This window comes from Lepus europaeus, chromosome 17, assembly GCF_033115175.1.
Source record: "Lepus europaeus isolate LE1 chromosome 17, mLepTim1.pri, whole genome shotgun sequence".
NCBI classification, from domain to species: domain Eukaryota; kingdom Metazoa; phylum Chordata; class Mammalia; order Lagomorpha; family Leporidae; genus Lepus; species Lepus europaeus.
This window is the reverse complement of record NC_084843.1, coordinates 5,471,968-5,491,352: the sequence shown is the minus strand read 5'-3', so window position 1 is coordinate 5,491,352 and position 19,385 is coordinate 5,471,968. Positions and strand designations below refer to the sequence as shown.

The window sequence follows — 19,385 nt, the reverse complement described above, 5'->3', positions numbered from 1 at the left end:
AGCTTTGCTGCCGAACCACCCCTTGCAGCATGAGGAAAAGTCAAGATCCTCATTAAACAAACGAACCCATAAACAAACTAGCCCAGAGCTCTCTCTGGGGCACGGCCAGCCGGCGACGGTCCAGGCGACGGTCCATGAGAGCCCGCGCGGGGCGCATCTGAAGATCATTAAAGACGGAACACAGCGTGTCATGGTGTGGCCGGGGCCCTGGCGCCCCAACCGTACCGTTTTGTGACTTGAGAGAGGGTGTGGGAATACACTGGGAATGGGGACCTCCGGAGACCGCGCCAGGGAGCCCACTTTTGGCAGCCGATTGGGAGCTGCGGGCGGCAGGGAGGACCACAGCCCGGTGATAAACAGAGTGGCTGGGAAAGGTGTTCAGAAGAAGATGAGGAAGAGACCGAAAGAACAGTGTAGAGCAGCCCGCGCTCTGCCCCTGCCTCGAGAACGGGCATCGGCGAGGGGACGTGATTGAGAAGGAAATGGCTGGAGAAGATGCCGGCCTCCCAGACGGACACGCAGCCCAGGAACTGGGTGCCATTCCATCCTGTGGCCTCCAAAGGCGTCCACGTGTCCCGGGAACTCCCGGGAGAGTCCCAGAGGCACTGTAAGGAGAAATAAAGCCACCATGGGGGGTGGGCCCCGGAAGTGAGCATGAAAGAGGAGCAGCAAAGCTCCTGTCGCAGCGCAGGGCGGGGGGGGGGGGGGGTAGGGAGGAGTCCCTGGATTTGGTCCTCGCTTTCAGAGCGAGCGGCAGACGCCCGCTTGACTTTGCAACTTGGCGTGTGTGCGTCTCCCAGGCTCGCTCTCGGACAAAAGCCGCGAGGACCGACGCAGGCGCTCAATCAGGTTTCCAGGCACAGAATCCTGGGGGAGACATCTTTTACCAAGCCAACCCCCGCCAGGCCGGGATCCGCCAAACGGATTTTTACAGGAACAGTGTTTGTCTTCGGGCAGGCGACCAGCTCGCCGCCCGGCTGCACTGAGTCATGAACTGAGGCGTCCCAGAGGAAACCTGGAGCCTCCTGGGGGCGGGGCCGAGGCTCCCCGAAAGATGCACTTGCTCCCACGTCCATGGCGCTGCGAGGGGAAACGGAACTCTGTACGCTTCACTGTCCGGATGCTTCGCGATCCTAACTCTGGGACCTCACGGACCCACTGGTGCACAGGATACCAGTCGCCCCCAGATGTGGAGACCTGGCCCTGTCTCCTCGCCCAGGGCCGAAAGACGTGCACCTCTCTCTCTGGCTTGTGAATCGCGGGTTCACCACGGACAAATCTAGCTAATTATGCAGAAAAAAATACAGCTCCAGAAGTGGAAAAATAAGTGCCGCCTCCCATTGAAACACAGAGAAGTCTGGCTGCTCAGACCGCACAGGGCTGAAATACACAACCCAGGAGCCTTCCAACTGGCCTCCGAGCCTCATTTAGAAAACACACAACTCCAGATAATGCACACACACACACAGGCACGAGCTTCCTGTCTCTGCGGTTCCAGAGCACTCGGAATCTTCTCCTGAGTCTGGAGAAGCGCGCGTTCAGAGAGAAGCCAACCACAGAATAATAAGGCGGCACGGGGGAGCGGCCGGCTCCCGGCCAGGGGCTCTACTCTCCGCCGGCGGCACGCACAGCAAAGGCTTCGGGTACCCCCACGTGACTTCCCCCCAGCCGGGCTGCCCAGCTGTGACGGATGATTATTTTCAATTTGCGATATGGAAACCAACGTTTGAAACTGGCTGTGGACTGGATTTTCCTTTCTCGGGCTTACGGAACAGGAGCCCGTTCCCAGACAGCAACCGAAGCCGCTGAGGACGGCCCAACGGTTCTACTTCCAGGGGGAAGCCAAGGCGTGCTCGGAGTGCCGCCCGCCAGGAGGCCGCTTCCTGGGCCTCTTAAGGTCCTCCCGGCCCAGGTCCCAGCGCAGGGCCGCCGCCCAGACAGCCTGCAGGGAGGGGCCTGGCGTGGGGGAGCACAGCCATCGCACTGGGCCAGGCCAGCTGAGACCTGGGTCCCGACACATTTCCTCACGTGCTTTCCCCACAGGGCAGCCGTGCGTCTGCAGCGAGCGAGCCCCATGGCTCGTGCTCTGTGGCCCCCTGGCTCGTGCTGTGTGCACCCCGTGGCTTGTGCTCTGTGCCCCCCTGGCTCGTGCTCTGTGCCCCCCTGGCTCGTGCTCTGTGCCCCCCTGGCTCGTGCTGTGTGCACCCCGTGGCTTGTGCTCTGTGCCCCCCTGGCTCGTGCTCTGTGCCCCCCTGGCTCGTACTGTGTTGGAGGCCAGGGATGGACTGAAAACCAGAGGTTACTGCCCTGGGGAGGCCCACTTTCCACCTGGGGGTTAGGAGAAGGCTGACAACAACGCGGTAGCAGAAGCAAAGCCACCTGTGAAACAGACAGACAGGATTCGGAACAAAGATGGGGGGTGGGGTGAAGGGGTTATGTCAGCTGAAGGCTGAGCAGATACGTGTGGAACATGCGGTGGGAACAGCATTGCAGCTGGGTGGACCAGCAACAGCGGAAGTCCTGATGCTGGGAGGCGCCTGGGAAGAATGGGTGGGCTGAAGACGGGGTCGGGGCCCTGGGGCCACGCTCAGCTAGGGGGCAGAATGAGCAGCTCATCTTCTGAGAGCCGTGGGAGCGCTGGAAGGTGAGATTTCTAAACATCACCCTGGCTGCCAGGGGACCGGAACCTGGGAGAGCAGTGGGGGGCTTCGCCAGGGCCGTGCTGTGACAGTGGGTGTGGTAAACACATTCAAGCCAGGTGAGACGGAGCCAGGCTCCATCCAACCACAAGAACCAGGACCCAGGGCCCCGGGCCCCTGGCTCGGCAGCTGCAGGACCAGCATCAGAAGTCTGGCTCGTCCTCTGCCCAGCCCGGCAGTCACGGTCAGCTCCAGCTCCACGCCTGGGCTCCCAGGTCCTGCTGTGAGTATCTGAAAGCTGCACCCTGTCCACACAGCAGTGTGTGTGCGCACCACGCATCAGGGACTTGCATGGGCACGACATGTATGGAGCACACCGCGTGGGACATGGCCCCTGACACCTGCTAACAGCCAGCCTGGCGGAATCAACCACAATGGGAAAATGCTGGAACACGGGGCTGAATCTGATGGGCTGGGTGCTACCAGGGACAAGGGGGCGCTACTGAAAACACATCCAGACCACCCGGGGCCAGGTGAGAGCTGCTGTTTATCTCTCCAGAGGGATAACGCTTCTGACAGGCAGCCGGAACCCGCTCCTGGGAACGAAGTCCTGGCCAGCGGCTGATACTCAACAGGTGCCAGGCCCTGCTCACAACGGAGACCACTGTTACCGCTGACTCCGCCCTGCAGCAGGGCTTCCTCGGCCAAGAAACCGGGGCCTCAACAAGTTGATGCAAACAGAATTAAAAGTTTATTTTTCTGCCCCAATTTGGAAATGCATGCCTTGTTTGTTTTTGTTTTTGCTTTTTTCCCTCAATATGTATTTCCCAAGAACTTGGTGAGACCCCCATGCCATGAGCTGTCTGGAGACACAACAGCCAACAGCGCGGTTCACCAGGCTCCTGCCTCCCGGTCCTGGGTGGACGCAGATGACCAAGCAAAGGTTTCCTTGCAGGGAGACAGCCACTTTCCTGCCTTGCCTTGTAATTATCCGGACTAAGGGAGGAACAATGGTGCCCGCAGTCCCTGAAGAGAGGGTAATTCAGAAGTAATTCACAATCGCCTTTGGGATGCGTTAGGGGATTTTCTCCTGAAGCACATTTGTCGCTTGCCTTCCTCAAGGCTTGCTGAGGCTAAAATTAGTTTGCGTTCTTGGGCGCACAGCAGGCGGGTGGACGGGGGAGGCGGCTGTGCCAGGTGAAGCTACCGGTCTGGGTGCTGCATGCAGAGGAAGGTGGACTGGGTTACTCCGGTCTCCGTGCCCTTCCAGGAACTACTTGGGCTGTTGCGAAAGCCTAATGCAGAGCCTTGTAAAAATGACAAACAGTGGCGCAGGTCTAGATTATAGCTGCTGTGTACCCTGGGAGGAGATTTATTCCGGATCCCTCTGTGAGGAAAAATGCAAACATCTGCAGAAAATCGCAGCCTCAATCCAATATCTGCAATAGTTAACATTTAGTGGGGGCAGAACGACGCAGGGAGGAGCCACGCTGCATAAACAAGATTGATTAGCTGCGGCAACCTGATTTCTTTTTTTTTTTTTGGGGGGGTATGAAATCAAAGCAGCCTAAGTAGGGCAGGTGGGTGCTGTCTCTCCAAAGTGTGCCTCTCATTTCCATCATGGCGTTATCCAGAGCCATCTCCCCTGTAGCTCCAATTCCGAAGTATTCCACTTATTTGAAAATTATGTTTGGTGCCATTTTCATTACAAATATGCATTTTAAGTCAAGGACATTCTCTCTTCCATAAAACAATCACAGCTATTGCCAGAGAGAGGTGCAGAACGCAACTGAATGGCATCCTGCCCTCCCTTTTCAATTTAAAGCTTCATTTACACGTCAATATGCATTATTAACAAAACAACATTGTTCTTCAGGCTCTCCGCATTTCTCTACAAGTAAAAATGACTGGAAATTACTGTGACAATCACAGCTCTAGAGAGCTATATCCTTCAAGAATTAAAATGTGCTTGGCACGTACAGATCAAGTTCCTACTTGCAAATGAAATGGCAAACACATTCGAGTATCACTTAAACCGTCAAGTTATAAATCTCACCACGCGGGTATCCTGCATCCAACAAGGGGCACAGCGCAGAGAGCCTGGCAAACAAAATGCAAATGTTCTGCTTGCTTGTGCCTGGAAAAGTTACAGCTTAATCACGTCTTATCGGGTCTGGCATCCAGGGCAAAAGTCTTTGCAGAGTGGAGTTAACAGTCTCCGTGACCCTGGCTGGCTCTTCCACCTGTCACTGCAGAGGCATGGGGCTGCAGGCCCAGGGAGAAAACCCTCCTGGGCTGGTGGCGCCCACAGAAGTGTGTGTTTTTCTAGTTCTGCTCCCTGGGATTGGGATAAGCATCAGCCTCCCCGACCAGTGTCCATGTCAAGGTCAGCCCGGGTACCTACAGCAGAATTTTTCCTCCTCTCATGATGAGACAGAAAAAGAAAAAAAAAGTTGCCAGTGTTTGCCAAAGAGAGGCTTGGGAACATCTGCACCAACAGGGCAGCTAGGGCCATGCAAGCACAATACCACCCCCACCCCACCCTCAACACACACACTGGATCCAGTGTGCAATAGAAGGGAAGAGCCCTCGGCCCGTCAGTCAGGAGCGGTTCAACAGGGCCCATGTCGTGGTGCCATGGCTTAAACCTCCTCCACAAGCATGGGTTTGAGACCTGGATGCTCTGTTTCAGATTCAGCTCCCTGCTAACGCGCCTGGGAACACAGAGGAAGATGGCCTGGGTGCTTGGTCCCCTGCACTCTTGTGGGAGACCTCGATGTAGTTCTAGGTTCCTGACTTTAACCTGGTTCAGCCCCTGGCCATTGCAGCCATCTGGGGAGTGAACTAGTAGATGGAAGATCTCTCTCTCTCTCTCTCTCTCTCTCTGTAACTCTCCTTTCAATGAAATCAATGAATCTTAAAAAAAAAAAAAAAAAAAAAGCAGTTTAGGGGATGATGAAGCACATTTTAAGAACAGGAAGTCATTTTTTAGGATAACCCTTGTTATTTGAATTTAGGAAAATTATTATTTGTTTATTTTTAAAGACTGTTTTTTTATTTGAAAGGTAGAGTTACAAAGAGAGAGAAAAGGGAAGAGAGAGAGAGAGGGAGGGAGGGAGGATCTTCCATCCTTTGGTTCACTCCCCAAGGTGCTGCAGTGGCCAGGGATGGGATAGACTGAAGCCAGGAGCCAGGAGCTTCATACAGGTCTCCCAGAAAGGTGCAGGGGCCCAAGCCTGTGGGCCACCCTCTGCTGCTTTCCCAGGTGCATTATCAGGCGCTGGATCGAAAGCGGAGCAGCTGGGACTTAACCCACATGCGATGCCAGTGTCCCGGGGGCTGTTTCACCTGCTGCGCCACCATGCTGGCCCCAGGAAAATGATTTAAAATGAACCAAGAATAAAATCCGTGACCAGCTGAGTGTCAAGCAGTGGTCTACTTAGAAAGCTGAGAAAGACAACCCAGAGGAACCCTGAAGAACACGCCGCAGACGGTCCACGCGAGCACGCATGACAGCCCATCTTTGCTCTTCCTTGATGTCTTGACAATAGAGGAATGGGAAATCAAGAGAGGAAATAAATCAGGAGACATCTGATGACTTCCCTGTCTGGCAATGCGCATCTGATCTCAAGGCCTCTGACCAATGCGGGGAGGACCACGGCTGGTCCAGCTCCTGGGTCTCACCACTGCTGGGGGCAGGGGTGGGGTGCTGCAGGGAGGGAATCTGTGTGCAGCCAGGGCTCCCTAGGCAGCCACATATGCACTGCTGCTGTGAGACGGGTCACGGGAGAAGACGGACGGCGCAGTCAGCCCGAGGGGACATGGAGAAGACGGACGGCGCGGTCAGCCCGAGGGGACATGGAGAAGACGGACGGCGCGGTCAGCCCGAGGGGACATGGAGAAGACGGACGGCGCGGTCAGCCCGAGGGGACATGGAGAAGACGGACGGCGCGGTCAGCCCGAGGGGACATGGAGAAGACGGACGGCGCGGTCAGCCCGAGGGGACATGGAGAAGACGGACGGCGCGGTCAGCCCGAGGGAACATGGAGAAGACGGATGGCGCGGTCAGCCCGAGGGGACATGGACGGGCGTCTGTGGCGTGGCCTGGGGTAAGCAGGGCTCACTCCTCACCGACACCACGTGCCCAAGGCAGCCACCCAGCCCTGCACAAGCAGGTGGCGAACACTGGGGGTGTCCTGCAGCTCAGCTCATGCCAGGAGCCGGACGGCAAAGCCGACTGTCTGGTGGAGAGCCCTCCGGATGGGCTTTCTCTGCCAGGGAGGTCAGGGTGTGTCTTCCCCTCCCGTGCGTGGTGGGGTCCCCACCCTTCTGGCGAGACCCCTAGGAAGCTCTCACTGAAGACAGAACAAAGGATGTGGTCCTCCTCTGAGCCTGAGGGTGCTGGTAAGGGGGCTTCGCTAGCCTGGGTATCACCCCCTCCTGATTTAGGGGTTTCATCCCCAGGCACAGCACGCAAATGACACAAGATCTCCAGGCGTGTGGCATCCGCGGTCCACCGCTCAGGCCCCCAGGTCCCCCAGAAAACACGAAAGGGGGTTTCCCTCCTACCCTTCTTGCTGGCGTCTGGAACAAGCCCTGGGCAGTGAGGCGTGACGAGTTCTGATGCGACCCACAGGTTCCTCCCACGCTCGGCAGGCTCTGAGCTGGGGATAGCTTGTAGCCGCGCGTGGAATTCTTCACCGGTTCCAGGATGTAGGTTTTATTGTCAAACATGATAAGTCCCCTATTGAAAAAGAAGCGAGAAAAAGGAGAAACCTTTGAAGGACAGCTTCTTGTTTATGGCTCAAGGAGAGGGAGGGAATGAAAGGAGAAATACCAAGGCACGTTCAGGTTCTGCGTCTCTTCAGATGGACGTTTCCGTGCCGGATGGTTGCCTTGATTCATTGTTAACATCTTTTAAAAAGCAAGTCTGAGGTTTTCTTTTTGTTTGAAATATTTTGTGCCAAAGAACAGACTGCATTGTGTCTTTGTTTTTTCTTTTTGTATCTCAAAGACACACTGCCAGGAGGGACAAACAAGAATGCTTCGTCTGCCGGGACTATATCTGAATTCATTGGCAGAAATAATCCAGGAGTCTTAGGAAATTTCTACATCTAGAATGTGTACACTGATCAGGCCTACTTTCTAAATTTTTGAACAGACGGGCAAAAGGATGAGTATTAATTTTAATTCTTTTGTATCTTGTTTACTTAACTTGGGGGGAGATGTGCAAATGAGGGCGAGGGAACCAGGAGAACCTCTCAAAGCTTTAGAATTGCTCCCTGCAGGCTGAACTCTCGCCCTCGGCTCCAGTGGGCAGCTCCCCGTAGAACCAGCGACGGCCACCTGGAGATGTCCCAGCCCGAGGACAAGTCGGGGCCCTACAGGACGGAGCTTCAGGTTCAAGTTCCCGCTTTGCTAATGGTAGCTGTATGACCTTGACTAAGTTCTTTCATCTCTTTGGGCCTCGGCCTGCTCACCTGGGGAGAGTGGACCTGCCACGCTGCCCTGGTAGAACGTTAGACCAGGGAGGCCTGAAGCCACGCCTCAGAGTGGTAAGGACAACCATGGGGATCAGGCTCGGTTAACATCTTACTGCAGAGGACAGCAGCCAGCGAGTGCTCCCCTGTATGAAGACACCTCCCAGGGGATGCTGGCACCTGTGGCTCCCTGACATGGACACAGCATTCCTGAGATAAATACACCCCAGTGAAAAATGACTGAGAGTCCCTGGAGCCAACTTTTAGTCTGGGAGTAAAAGCATGGATTCTTTTAACCAGTGGACAAACGTAACTTGCAGAGGCAAATGGGGCCATTAGCTGTGGCCCACGACCCTGCCTGCCTGCCTGGGGCTCAGAGCCGAGGCCGTGTCTCACTTCCCAGGGACGAGCAGCACACTGGGGGTGTCCACTTCTTCCATGTGACAGGGGTCACTGGCCTGCGTGTTGATTTTCATTCCTCTATCGCTGAGTGGGATGGTAAAACCCATTCTCTTAAAAGGTCTTCCCGATGCTGAAAGACTCCCTCTGGAGGAATCGCACGTTGGGGAACCGTCTGCTCCACGGATCCCCACCTGTCCACCACCTTACACTGCTTGCTAGGTGACCAAAATCTCTCCACTTCAGATATGCACAAAATTCTCACGCCAAGTCCACCTGATTATAAACAGACACTGCCGACAGACTCAACCTTTTCTGAGACACAAACCTTAGGTTCTCCCTAGAATAACTCACATTATTTTAGCAGATTCGGGACTCCAGGTTTAGGGCACTAGGTCTAAGATACCTTACAAGTATGGTGCATCAAGCACGCTGTGGGTTTGAGATCTTAGTTCTTCACAAGCAGCTCATGAACTCGCATACCCTGGCCAACGACCTGAACTTGGAAGAGGTTTCTGTGTCATCTACCATTGCTCGTCTTCGTGTCCAGTCATTCACTCACCCTACACTTATTGATGGCCTCTGGGCATGCGACTGTTCAACATCTTTAAATTTCAGGAGAGTGACAGCCTTTCAATGGCGTGGGGGGAAGAGGGTCGGATGACTCAGTGACTGTTGTGAACAGCACTCGTCAGCTCATGACCCACAGTTCACTCCGCCAGTCCCATTTTATGAGTTGTAATGGGCAGTGAGAGAAGCAGAAAGATCATGTCTGGGGCTTGTACCCTGAGAAGACGGCGCCAAGACGCCTGGGCGATCAGAAAACGTCAGAGAGGTCCTTGTACGCCACCCGGAGTCCTAGCACCCAACTGTGCAGGAAGGCGCCTTTGGACCCTCTGGCTTTGGCTGTGAGAGCACTTCAAAAAGCTTGTGGGAAAATGGAATTTAAAAATAGGCTGATTTTGGTGCCGAAACATCTTGAAATGCATGCAGAATTGTTTCACCATACAGTTCCCATGAACATTGTGAAGATCCCTTGCATTTTTAAATCCCTTGCATTGATGCAAAGTCTTCACTTGAAGCTGTTTTCTCTCCCCAAACCAGTATCCGAAAGAAACCTCCGGTCCCTCTGGCACGACTCTGGCCACAACTGTGCGTCTCTTTCCTCGACCATCCTTTATGCAATAAAACCGACATTTCCAAGTTTAGGATGGCTAGTGGGTACTTTGTGTTCATTAAAATTGCTTTTTAAAAGCCTTTTTGAAGGTCCAGTACTGCATTGCAGCAAGTTAAGCTGACACACACGACAGCAGCGTCTCACAGTGGAGAGCAGGCTGGAGTCCCAGCAGCTTTGCTTCCTGCCCATGCACCCGCGAAGCTCATGGAGAGGCCAAGTGCTTGGGCCCCTGCCACGCGTGAGAGACCGGGCTCCTGGCTCAGCCTGGCCCAGACCTGGGTGTTGAGCAATCTAGGGGGGTGGGGGGAGCTGAACGAGCGGATGGAAGATTCTTCCTCCTCCCCCCTCCCCCAGTTGCTCTTCCTTTCAAATCAATCAACCAACCAACCTTATTTTTTTTTTTTAAAGCCTAAATTAAGACAGAGAACATTAAAAAACAGGCAAGAGGGAAAGTGGAAGCAATTGGAAATGCAGACTTGCTAAAAAGCAGGCTTTCCTACCCTAAAAAGAACACGGCACGCTGCGTTTTGCAAGTGTGACTTACACGAGCCTAAGCCCGAGACTAAAATGTGTCACCACATTCTAATCATGAGAAGCAAACCACTGGAAAAGTGCTGCTACGCCGTGGAAACTTTCTAGAAATTGTTACTTAAGTCATAAAAATGTTCTCATATCTCCTTTTATCTTCTGAGTCATCCAGAGGCCAGATGTTGAGAAACGGGTGAAGGCCTTTTCTTTGCTCCAAACAGCTGGCAGCCTATAGGACAGCGTAATTAAATAATTGCTTGGGATCGTCCTGGGTCTAATTAATCATTTAGCTCTAAAGACTGCTGGAAACAACCGTGGATACACAATTCAAGTATTCAGGGTTTCCGAGATGTAAAATTTTGATGTTCTCACAGCCCTCGAGGGCCCCGAGTTAGATAAGGGAATGTAATTTGTTTTAAGTTGACTGTCATAGATATTTAGCTGTAAAGTTAAGACTTGGAAGACTCTCAAAGCTCGGAACTGGAACCCAGCAGGCTTTTAATGTGGGGCTCTGGGCTCCTTGGTTGAGTAGGGGGAGAAACGGCAGAAGTCGGAGGAGGGGGACCGGACCCCGGTGCAGCCGCAGGGAGAGCCGAGGCAGAAGGTGAGGGGCTGTTGTAGGTGGCCAGAGCACCCTTTCTGGTGCTTTGCCAGGATCCAGGCCTGGGATCGGCTTGTGACATGGATCCCGCTGGCGACCCACCCTGCGGCTCCAGCCATGTGCACAGTGCGAGTGGCAGGTGGCTCCAGCCTGGGCCTGTGTGTCCACGGCTTGGGCTTCCGACCCCCCACGCTCCCCTGCCTCCTCCAGGGCTACCTGGTGAGGACTGAGGGGCCCAACGCAGGGAGCAGCGCGGCAGAAGCAGAAACATCAGGGGCTGGAGAAGCAGAGCCACTGCTTTGAAACCCCGACAGCCTTCCCGGCAACGCAAAGCTCTGCTGGTCTCCCCCGAGGGAACGGAGAGGGCTCGGCCACAATTTTAAGCTGATTTTTTTTTTTTTTTTTTTTGCAGACTGAAAGCTCAGCAGACTGTTATTTCCTCGAGAGAAGCTTTTGCCCTCCGGGAATGGGGCTTCTCATCTAGGGGGCAACGCCGCACCGGGCAGTAACACAGCTCCGATGATCTTCCCACTCCCAGGCAAGCAGGGGAATGGCAGGAAATGATTAGAAAATATAAATTATCCTGGCTGGTGCTGATTGCATTTCCCGGGGAGAGATTCTGGTCTCAACATGGTGCTGTCCATCACGTGAGAGAGGCAGCTGCTAGCTATGAGCGTGCCTTTCCGTGCTCTCCTGGAGGAACTCGGTGGCAGGAGGAACCGCCCACTTCATACATGGTGATCACCAGGGATGGCAGCAACATCGGTGACTGCAGATGCACGGGGCGGGTCCTCAGTCAGTAAGTTGCAGCGAACCACACAGGGGCAGCTAAAACAAAGCCTCATTATCTCCCTACCACGCGCAAGGCTCTGGGCTGGACACACAAAGACCTGGAACCAGGATGGGGAGGTGCAACGGAAGAGGCGATAGGTTGAACGACTGTACAGGATGTTAAGAACGGGGGTCGGCATGGTGGCTTAGTAGGTACAGTGCTGCCTGTGATACTAGCATCCCACAAGGGTGTTGGTTCGGGTCCCAGCTGCTCCGCTTCTGATCCAGCTCCCTGCTGATGGTCTGGGAAAAGCAGCGGAATATAGCCCAGGTGCTTGGGCTCCTGCACCCATGTGGGAGATGCAAATGAGCTCCTGGCTCCTAGTGGGAGTGGGCCAGAGATCTATCAGTTCTCTCTCCCTCTCTCTGTATCTCTTTCAAATGAATGGATAAATTAAAAAACCAAATTGCTGACCCAGATCTTTGCTGCAGTGCCTGGAAAAGCAGCAAACAGTGACCCAAGTGCTTGGGTGGCTGCCAGCAATGTGGGAGACAAGCAGGAGTCTCATGGCTCTGGCCTGGCCCAGCCGTGGGTATTGTGGCCATTCAGGGAATGAACCAGCGGACGGAAAAATCTTTCTCCATCTCTCCCCTTCTCTGTAACTCTGCCTTTCAAATAAAAATAAATCAATCTTAAAAAAAGAGGAAGTAAAGCCAAAGGGCGGGTGTTGCAGTACAGTGGGTTAAACCAAGGGGCAGGTGTTGTGGTACAGTGGGGTAGGCCCCCACCTGTGATGCCAGCATCCCATGTGAGCGCTGGGTCGAGTACCAATTGCTCTGTTTCTGATCCAACTCCTGCTAATGCACCTGGGAAGGCAGCAGAGGATGGCCTGAGAGCTTGGGCCCTGGTACCCTCATGGGACACCCGGATGGAGTTCCAGGCTCCTGGCTTTGGTCTGGCCCAGCCCTGGCTCTAGTGGCCATTTGGGGAGTGAACCAGTGGATGGAGAATCTCTCTCTCTCTCTCCTTTTCTCACTCTCTGTAGCTCTGCCTTTCAAATAAATAGAATAAACCTTTTCACAAAAAGAAATTAAGTGTCATTTTCACCATGACTCCTACTAGTGATGGAAAACGTGTGGTTCCCTCCAAGAGGGGATCCAGGAGCTGAGGAGGGGTGGACAAGGGACCCAGAGGAAAGGTGGACCGTCTGCTCCCTTGGGCAGCTTTGGCCCCAGCCGGGAGGCTGATGAGCAGGGTCAGGAGGGGCGGACATGTGGGCATGCAGTAGCTGCATGGGGGCGGAGCACAAAGCAGGTGGAGTTAGCGTGCCTTGGTGGGGGACAGCTTGCTGGCCGTGCGTGGAGTGTGGTGATGCCTGCACGCTTACCCACCAGCCACAGGGAGAGCGCATGTGAGCACAGAGCCATAGGAGGAGAATCCCGGACACTGTGCTAGCAGCGCACTCACAGGACAAATCTAACCATGGCAGGATCCCCCCCCCCCCCCCCCCCCCCGTGCACTGGGAGCCACCTGGAGGTCAGAACGGACTCCCTGGAGGGACCCCTGTCACACCACTATCTTTGTGCTCCCCCTCATCTTTTTCCCTTTCAGCTTCAAGGGATGGCGGCTGACTCGAGGGGTTCCCACCTCCCCTCTTTGCTGGCCCAGGACAGAGCCTGTCTTTGCCCGCCCATCTCTAATCTGCTGGGCTCCAAGGACGGCAGTGTCCCCTGGGGCACGGGGGCGCCCTCCACGTCGCTAGATCTGACACGTGCTTTTGGAACCTGCTCTGTTGAACGCAGTGTCTAAGCCCTGATTTCTTCCTTCATGTCTTCCAGGCGAGGGCCCCTGCGGTTGCGTCTTCCTCTTCTTTACTTCCAGTCCCGATCGATCCCGCCGCCAGGGAGCAGCTGATCCAAGGCAGCGTTCCCCCTCGGGTCTCAGTCTGCACTTGCAAGGTCATGAAGCTGACTGCATAACTTGGGAATTTTTCTGTTGACGCATGGTCTGCTGTGTCTGGAACCATAGCACAGGGGCCTGGGAGCTGGAGGTTCTCGGGAACTCTGGGGCAAGGGGCTCGTCAGACCCACACAGCGCCCCCGCTGCCGTGCCCACGGCCCTGTGGTCCACACCAGACGTCCAGCACTTGCTCTCTGCCTTCCCCTCAAAGCCCGGCCACTCACTGCACGCTCCCCTCTGCCAAACTGGGGCTGAGCGTCAGGGCCCAGGGAGGGCGTCTTCTCAAGGTGCCGGAGACCAGAGGGGGACACTGAGCTGCCAGGCCGAGGAACCCGGACCCTGGCCGCTGCCTGTGGCCTGCAGGGCGGCCAGCAGGGCTGAGATAGCATGCCTGGAACTCAGGGCCATGGGCAGGCCTGGCAGGAAGGCTGGGGAGTCTTGCCAGCAGCACAGAGTAAGGAGGGCAGGTGGCTCCTCTCAGGACCAATCTTCTGCCTCCTTAGTTATGTCCCTGGCCTATAACTGGTCTCCTTGACCGTGAAAAGGGGAGAGCAGGAACGCCTCGGAGTTGGTCCCTTTCTCTTTGCCTGTTAAGAATTTGCCACTCTCTGAAAACCACCCGGAAGGGAGCAGCCCCACTGCCCCGTAGCCCTGGTTCTGGTGATGCGAGACCACGGCTCAGCCACGCTTGGAGGAGGCCCCTTTGGTCCCAGGTGTCCCTGGCTCTTGTATGTTCTCCTGGCCAAAGCTCACTGCTTACTTTGGTGCCTGGCCCGGTGCCCTGCTCCCCGCCTCCGGCGCTGGGCACAGCTGCCCCTCAGGTGCCTGGGGTTGGGGCCCCTGCCTGCTCTCCCCATCTCGCTCCTGCAATTATTTCAGCCACTCCCCCCACCTCCTCGATGGTCCTGCCAGAGCCGACGAGATGCACGAGGCGCACCTGTGCTGACCGGGCAGCCAGGTCCCACCCTTCTGGCATCTCAGGACGGAGCCTGGTGCTGCTGGCATAAAAGATAAGCAAATGGCGCCCACCGGGGTGGAAAGCTGCTTTGCTGTCCATCCCCAAGTTCCAGCTGCGGTCCTAGTCCCTACCTCAACAGTGACAGCAGGTGAGCGGGTTTAGGTGAGGCCCTGAGGCTGGGGCCCAAGGAAGACACCAGGGCTCCCTCCTGTGCGTGCAGCGGGCACCGCCCTGGGCTGGCAGGCGCACGCTCAGCCAAGAGGCCTCAAGAGGAAGCGCTCTGTCCGCACCTCAGTCTCGGCCGTCACTGAGGGATCAATCAGTGGATGGTGCTCCGTGACGGCGGCCCAGGCTGGGACCACGCCTGAGGACGACACCAACGTGGAGGAAGGCAGAGGTGGAGAGGAATCAGACGCAGGCAGCGTGCACTGGGAGCCTGGACCTGGCCACGCCTGGGCTGTTGCGGGCTTTTCAGCTGCGCGGTGTGTCCCCGGGTCATCCTGTCTTTTTCATGCCACCTGGAATTCGCTTGTCTTTCCTCTGGGCACCATGACCTTAACATGGAGATGCCCAGCCTGGACTGAACAACCTTCGGGACAAACAGGTCCCTCCTCGGGTCTTCTGAGAAGCATGGCCGTCAACTGTCTACCTCCCCTTTCTGTGTGTGTCTACCGACTGGCCGCAGGAGTGAGGTCGCCATGACCGCTGTGCCGCGTGGCCTGGCCTGGGTCTGGGTCTGGGTCTGGGCATGGGCAGAGCCAAGGAGCAGCGTGCGGGCACGCCTCCCCGGGCCGCCCAGCCCCAGCCCCGCACACCGTGGCACTCCCTCCAGAGGCCGAGGGACTGTGATTGGCCGCTCTCTCAAGGTGGGCTCATCGCCGGGCTCTCCTATAGGCCACTGAACGCACCGTCCAAACATCCCCGCCCCCTCCAGCTGAGAGTTTATCTGTTTTAAACCCAGGGTGCTGGGGCTCAGAGAGGGCTGCGGGCTCAGAGAGCCCCCCCCCCCCCCCCCCCCGCTGTGGTCCTGGGACTCATAGTCCAGCCCCTCACCCCCACCCCACCCCCAGCTCTCCCACAGCCTCCTCCCACCCTGCATTCCCCGGCGACCCCCGGCTGATTCCACCTCAACACTTCCTCCCTCACACCTGGTGGGCAGGGGTCCTCCCAAACCTCACTTCCACACCCTCCCTTCCCCCACCTCCTCCCGAGAGACCCCCAGGGTACGGTGGGCCCATGCCGTTGTGCAGAGCCCACATGGGGACCCCTCCCTATGTCCTCCTCAGCACCCTTACCAGGGACTGGAGCTCAGGGCTCTCGCGTCTCCACGCCCCCCGCCCCCCGCCACTGGGGCAGGCACAGGCAGGAGCACGGGCGGAGTCACAGCCTCCCCAACGCCCCACCCCCACCCCCACCCAACAAGGCTTCCAGGTCCTCCCGCGGCCCCAGTGGCTGTGCAGGGACCTGGCTGGGCTCCTGTCTCCAGGCCTGGCAGCTGGAGCGACCCTGTAGAAATGCCCACCCAGCCCTGTTTCCTCTGCTCAGCAGGGCAGGGGTCACCACCACCAAGTCCCCTCTGACCCAGCTGCTTCCCCTGCCTCCCCAGCCTGGCCAGCTGCTCCACGGGCACCTGGGCGTTTACATGTGCTGTTCCCTCTGCCGGGGATGCACTTCCTGCAGGAGTCTGGGGTGCCCTCCTCCCCACCTTGTGACCCCCCACGCCCCTGACCTCCACCGCTGGCCTTCCCTCTGCCTGGCTCAGCCTCCCCGTCCCCATCACGCGCCTCACTCTCGCTCACTGTCTGCTCCCTCTGCTGGGCTGAGCTCTGGGGCACGGGTCCCACGCACCGCTGTGCCCCCAGACCAGTGCTGGCACCGAGGGAACTCGAGTGAGCGGCGGGAGGGAAACATAAGTCGTGTGTGTGTTGTGGTGTGTATGTGTAATATGTCGTGTGTTGTGGTATATGATGCTATGTGTGTGTGTTGTGTATGATACTGTGTGTGTATGTGGTATGGTATGTATCATGTTGTGTGTGGTGTTGTGTGCGTGTGTTGTGGTGTGTATGTGTATAGGTTGTGTTTGTTGTGTGTATATGTAATATGTCGTGTGTTGTGGTATATGATGCTATGTGTGTGTGTTGTGTGTGTTGTGTATGATACTGTGTATGTGATATGGTATGTATCATGTTGTGTGTGGTGTTGTGTGCGTGTGTTGTGGTGTGTATGTGTATAGGTTGTGTTTGTTGTGTGTATATGTAATATGTCGTGTGTTGTGGTATATGATGCTATGTGTGTGTTGTATGTGTTGTGTATGATACTGTGTGTGTATGTGGTATGGTATGTATCATGTCATATAAGGTGTTGTGTTGAGTGCATGTGTTGTGGTGTGTATGTGTAATAGGTTGTATGTGTGTTGTCATGTGTATGTGTAATATGTCGTATGTTGTGGTATGTGTTATGTGTGTGTTGTGTCATGTGTATGATGCCGTGTATGTGTTGTGTCATGTGTGTGGTATGTTGTATAGTGGTGTGTATTGTGTCATGTGTGTGATGTGTGTTTCCTTGTGTGTTGTGGTGTATATGAGTAATACGTGGTGTGTTGTGGTATACGATGTTGTGTGTGTGTGGGTGTTGTGTGTGTGCATGTTGTGGGATATGATGCTGTGTTGTGTCATGTGTGTGGTATGTTGTATAGTGGTGTATATTGTGTCATGTGTGTGATGTGGTGTGTTGCCTTGTGTGTTGTGGTGTGTATAAGTAACGTGTGGTGTGTTGTGGTACACGATACTGTATGTGGGTGTTGTGTGTGTGCGTGTTGTGGTATACGATGCTGTGTTGTGTCATGTGTGTGGCGTGTTGTGCTACGGTGTGTATGTGTAATGTGTTGTGTAAGATGCTGTGTGTGCCCGGGTGTTGTGGTGTGTGTGCCACACACGTGTGAGCATTCCCCTTCTACAGGGTCCCACACAGAGCCCAGGGGTGGGCGGCCACTGCGGTGCACCGCGCACAGCCCTGCCTTCCACTCGAGCCGCGCCTTCCCCCGGGTCCTCTCCCCGCGGAATCACGCTCTGGCACCAGATGCCCAAGCCTCCCCGGACGCCGAGGACCTGAACTCGAGGCTGGGACTGCGGCAGGAGAGGGCTTTCCCGGGGGCCCCAAGGATGGCCGGACTGGGATGGGGGTGGGGGTTGTGCGGGAAGCGGTTTCCCCAGGGACAGCCTTGTGACTCCCGCCCTGCAGCAAGCCCCTGACCCGCCCCCGCCTGTGTTCTCACCCCGGCCAAGGTGGAAGCAGTTCCTGTATTTTGCTTCCTAACAAGACCCTCTAAAGCGTCTACCAGGCCAGCAGCCTCAGCACCAACACCGCGCGTCCCATTACTGGCAGCCTCAGGTGCGTGCTCCATATGAGCGGATCCCACAGAACGTCCGGAGCCTGAGTCTGCGCCAGCTCAGGGCCCCCAGCCCACGGGGCGGAAGACAGCACGGGAAAGGGAGCTGGGGGCCTGGGCAGCCGTGGCTGTGCCGCAGGCCCATCCCTTACTCCTGGGGCTAGAGTGAACGGGAACACCCAGAGGTGGCCTGTGGCTGGTGCGCTTGAGGCTGGGGCTGTGACGGTCATGGCCACTTACCTGAGACCAGAACAAGTGCTGAGACTGACCAGTGAGCCGGCGTATCCCTGCACGTGGCCGTGGTAGTAGCAGTGACCCTGAAGGGGAGGGAGAGCAGGTTTGGTAATTAGCATCTTCACGCCCACTGGCACTCAGCCAACCCTCTCCAGCCCTCCCCTCGGGGATTTCCTTTTAACACAACCAGGGGTCTTCCTGTGGACGCCAAGCCCACCCTGATCGGCCAGGCCCCACAGCAGGAGTGTCAGATTCTGCCTGGGGTCATCAGGAGGGCTTTGCAAACACATCCCAGGTCCACTCTGGTGTCCGCGACCCCTCCAGGAGAGCCCGGGTGCAGAGCGTCCCGTGAAACCCAGCCACGAGCCCGTCACGGTGACGTTGCTGTCATGTCCCTCATGACATGTCATGACCCTCATGTCCACTGCCTGTTGTGAGGACACGGGGAACCGCAGGCGGGAGTGAAGCACACCGTGGAACGTGACACAGCGGGGCCTACATCTGAGGTTATGACAGCAGCAAAGCAGCTGAGGAAGGAGGCCTCCCTGAGTCACCGATCTGGGGGTCAAAGTCAGTCCCGGGAGGGGAGGGAAGGAAGCTCCGCTCAGCGTGGATAGCAGCCCCCACGTTCCGTCCTCTACAGACGCCACTGCTTGCAAGAGAAAACACAGCAGGGACACGTCCGTGGTGGGGATGGATATCTGTGTGGGGCTCAGCTGTAACCCCACGTAGGTGGCTGATTGGCGGACTCAGCACCCCGCACTGAGGGCCCCTGGGTGCTGCTGTGTGTAGGGTCCCTGCGGGGGAGGGGCTGCAGCACCCGCAGGGGACACAGAGAGGACCCCCCCCAGCAGGAACACCCTGTCTCCAGGCAGGGTCTGTGTGCAGTTGTTCTGTCTGGCAAAGACTCTGCCAAGAAAAGGGACCAGGCGGCACGGAGCGGTGGAGGCACTGGGAGAGGGAAAAAGGGACCTCTGTCACCAAACAGAGCACAACAGTGTGAGATCAGTGACAGATGGCGGAAGAGGGGGAGGGGAGAGCGGCATTTGTCATTTTATTCGCCTTCTCGCTGATGTGGGAGTGCGTGACAGGTGCAGGAGAGCCACCCTCTGTCGGTAACCTGCTCGGCTTCATCACGGCTTCCGCCCAGGGTTTCTGGTGGTCGCACATTAGCTACCTGCTGCAGGCAGCTTTGGGAAAGGTCATCCATCAGTTCTTCATTTTCTTCTTTCCAGCATCTCACAGTGAGC

At 56.4% G+C, this 19,385-nt stretch overlaps 1 protein-coding gene across 1 annotated transcript in view; it reads right to left on the bottom strand.

Annotated features, from left to right (window-relative positions):
- Positions 1-19,385, bottom strand: part of ADAM12 (ADAM metallopeptidase domain 12) — a 319,392-nt gene that overhangs the window by 85,202 nt on the left and 214,805 nt on the right. The window contains exons 5-6 of the mRNA XM_062215166.1: positions 18,142-18,218; positions 7,209-7,383 (exon numbers count right to left, since the gene is read on the bottom strand). Coding sequence (XP_062071150.1) covers positions 7,209-7,383; positions 18,142-18,218 — 252 coding nt within the window. The remainder of the gene's footprint in view (positions 1-7,208; positions 7,384-18,141; positions 18,219-19,385) is intronic.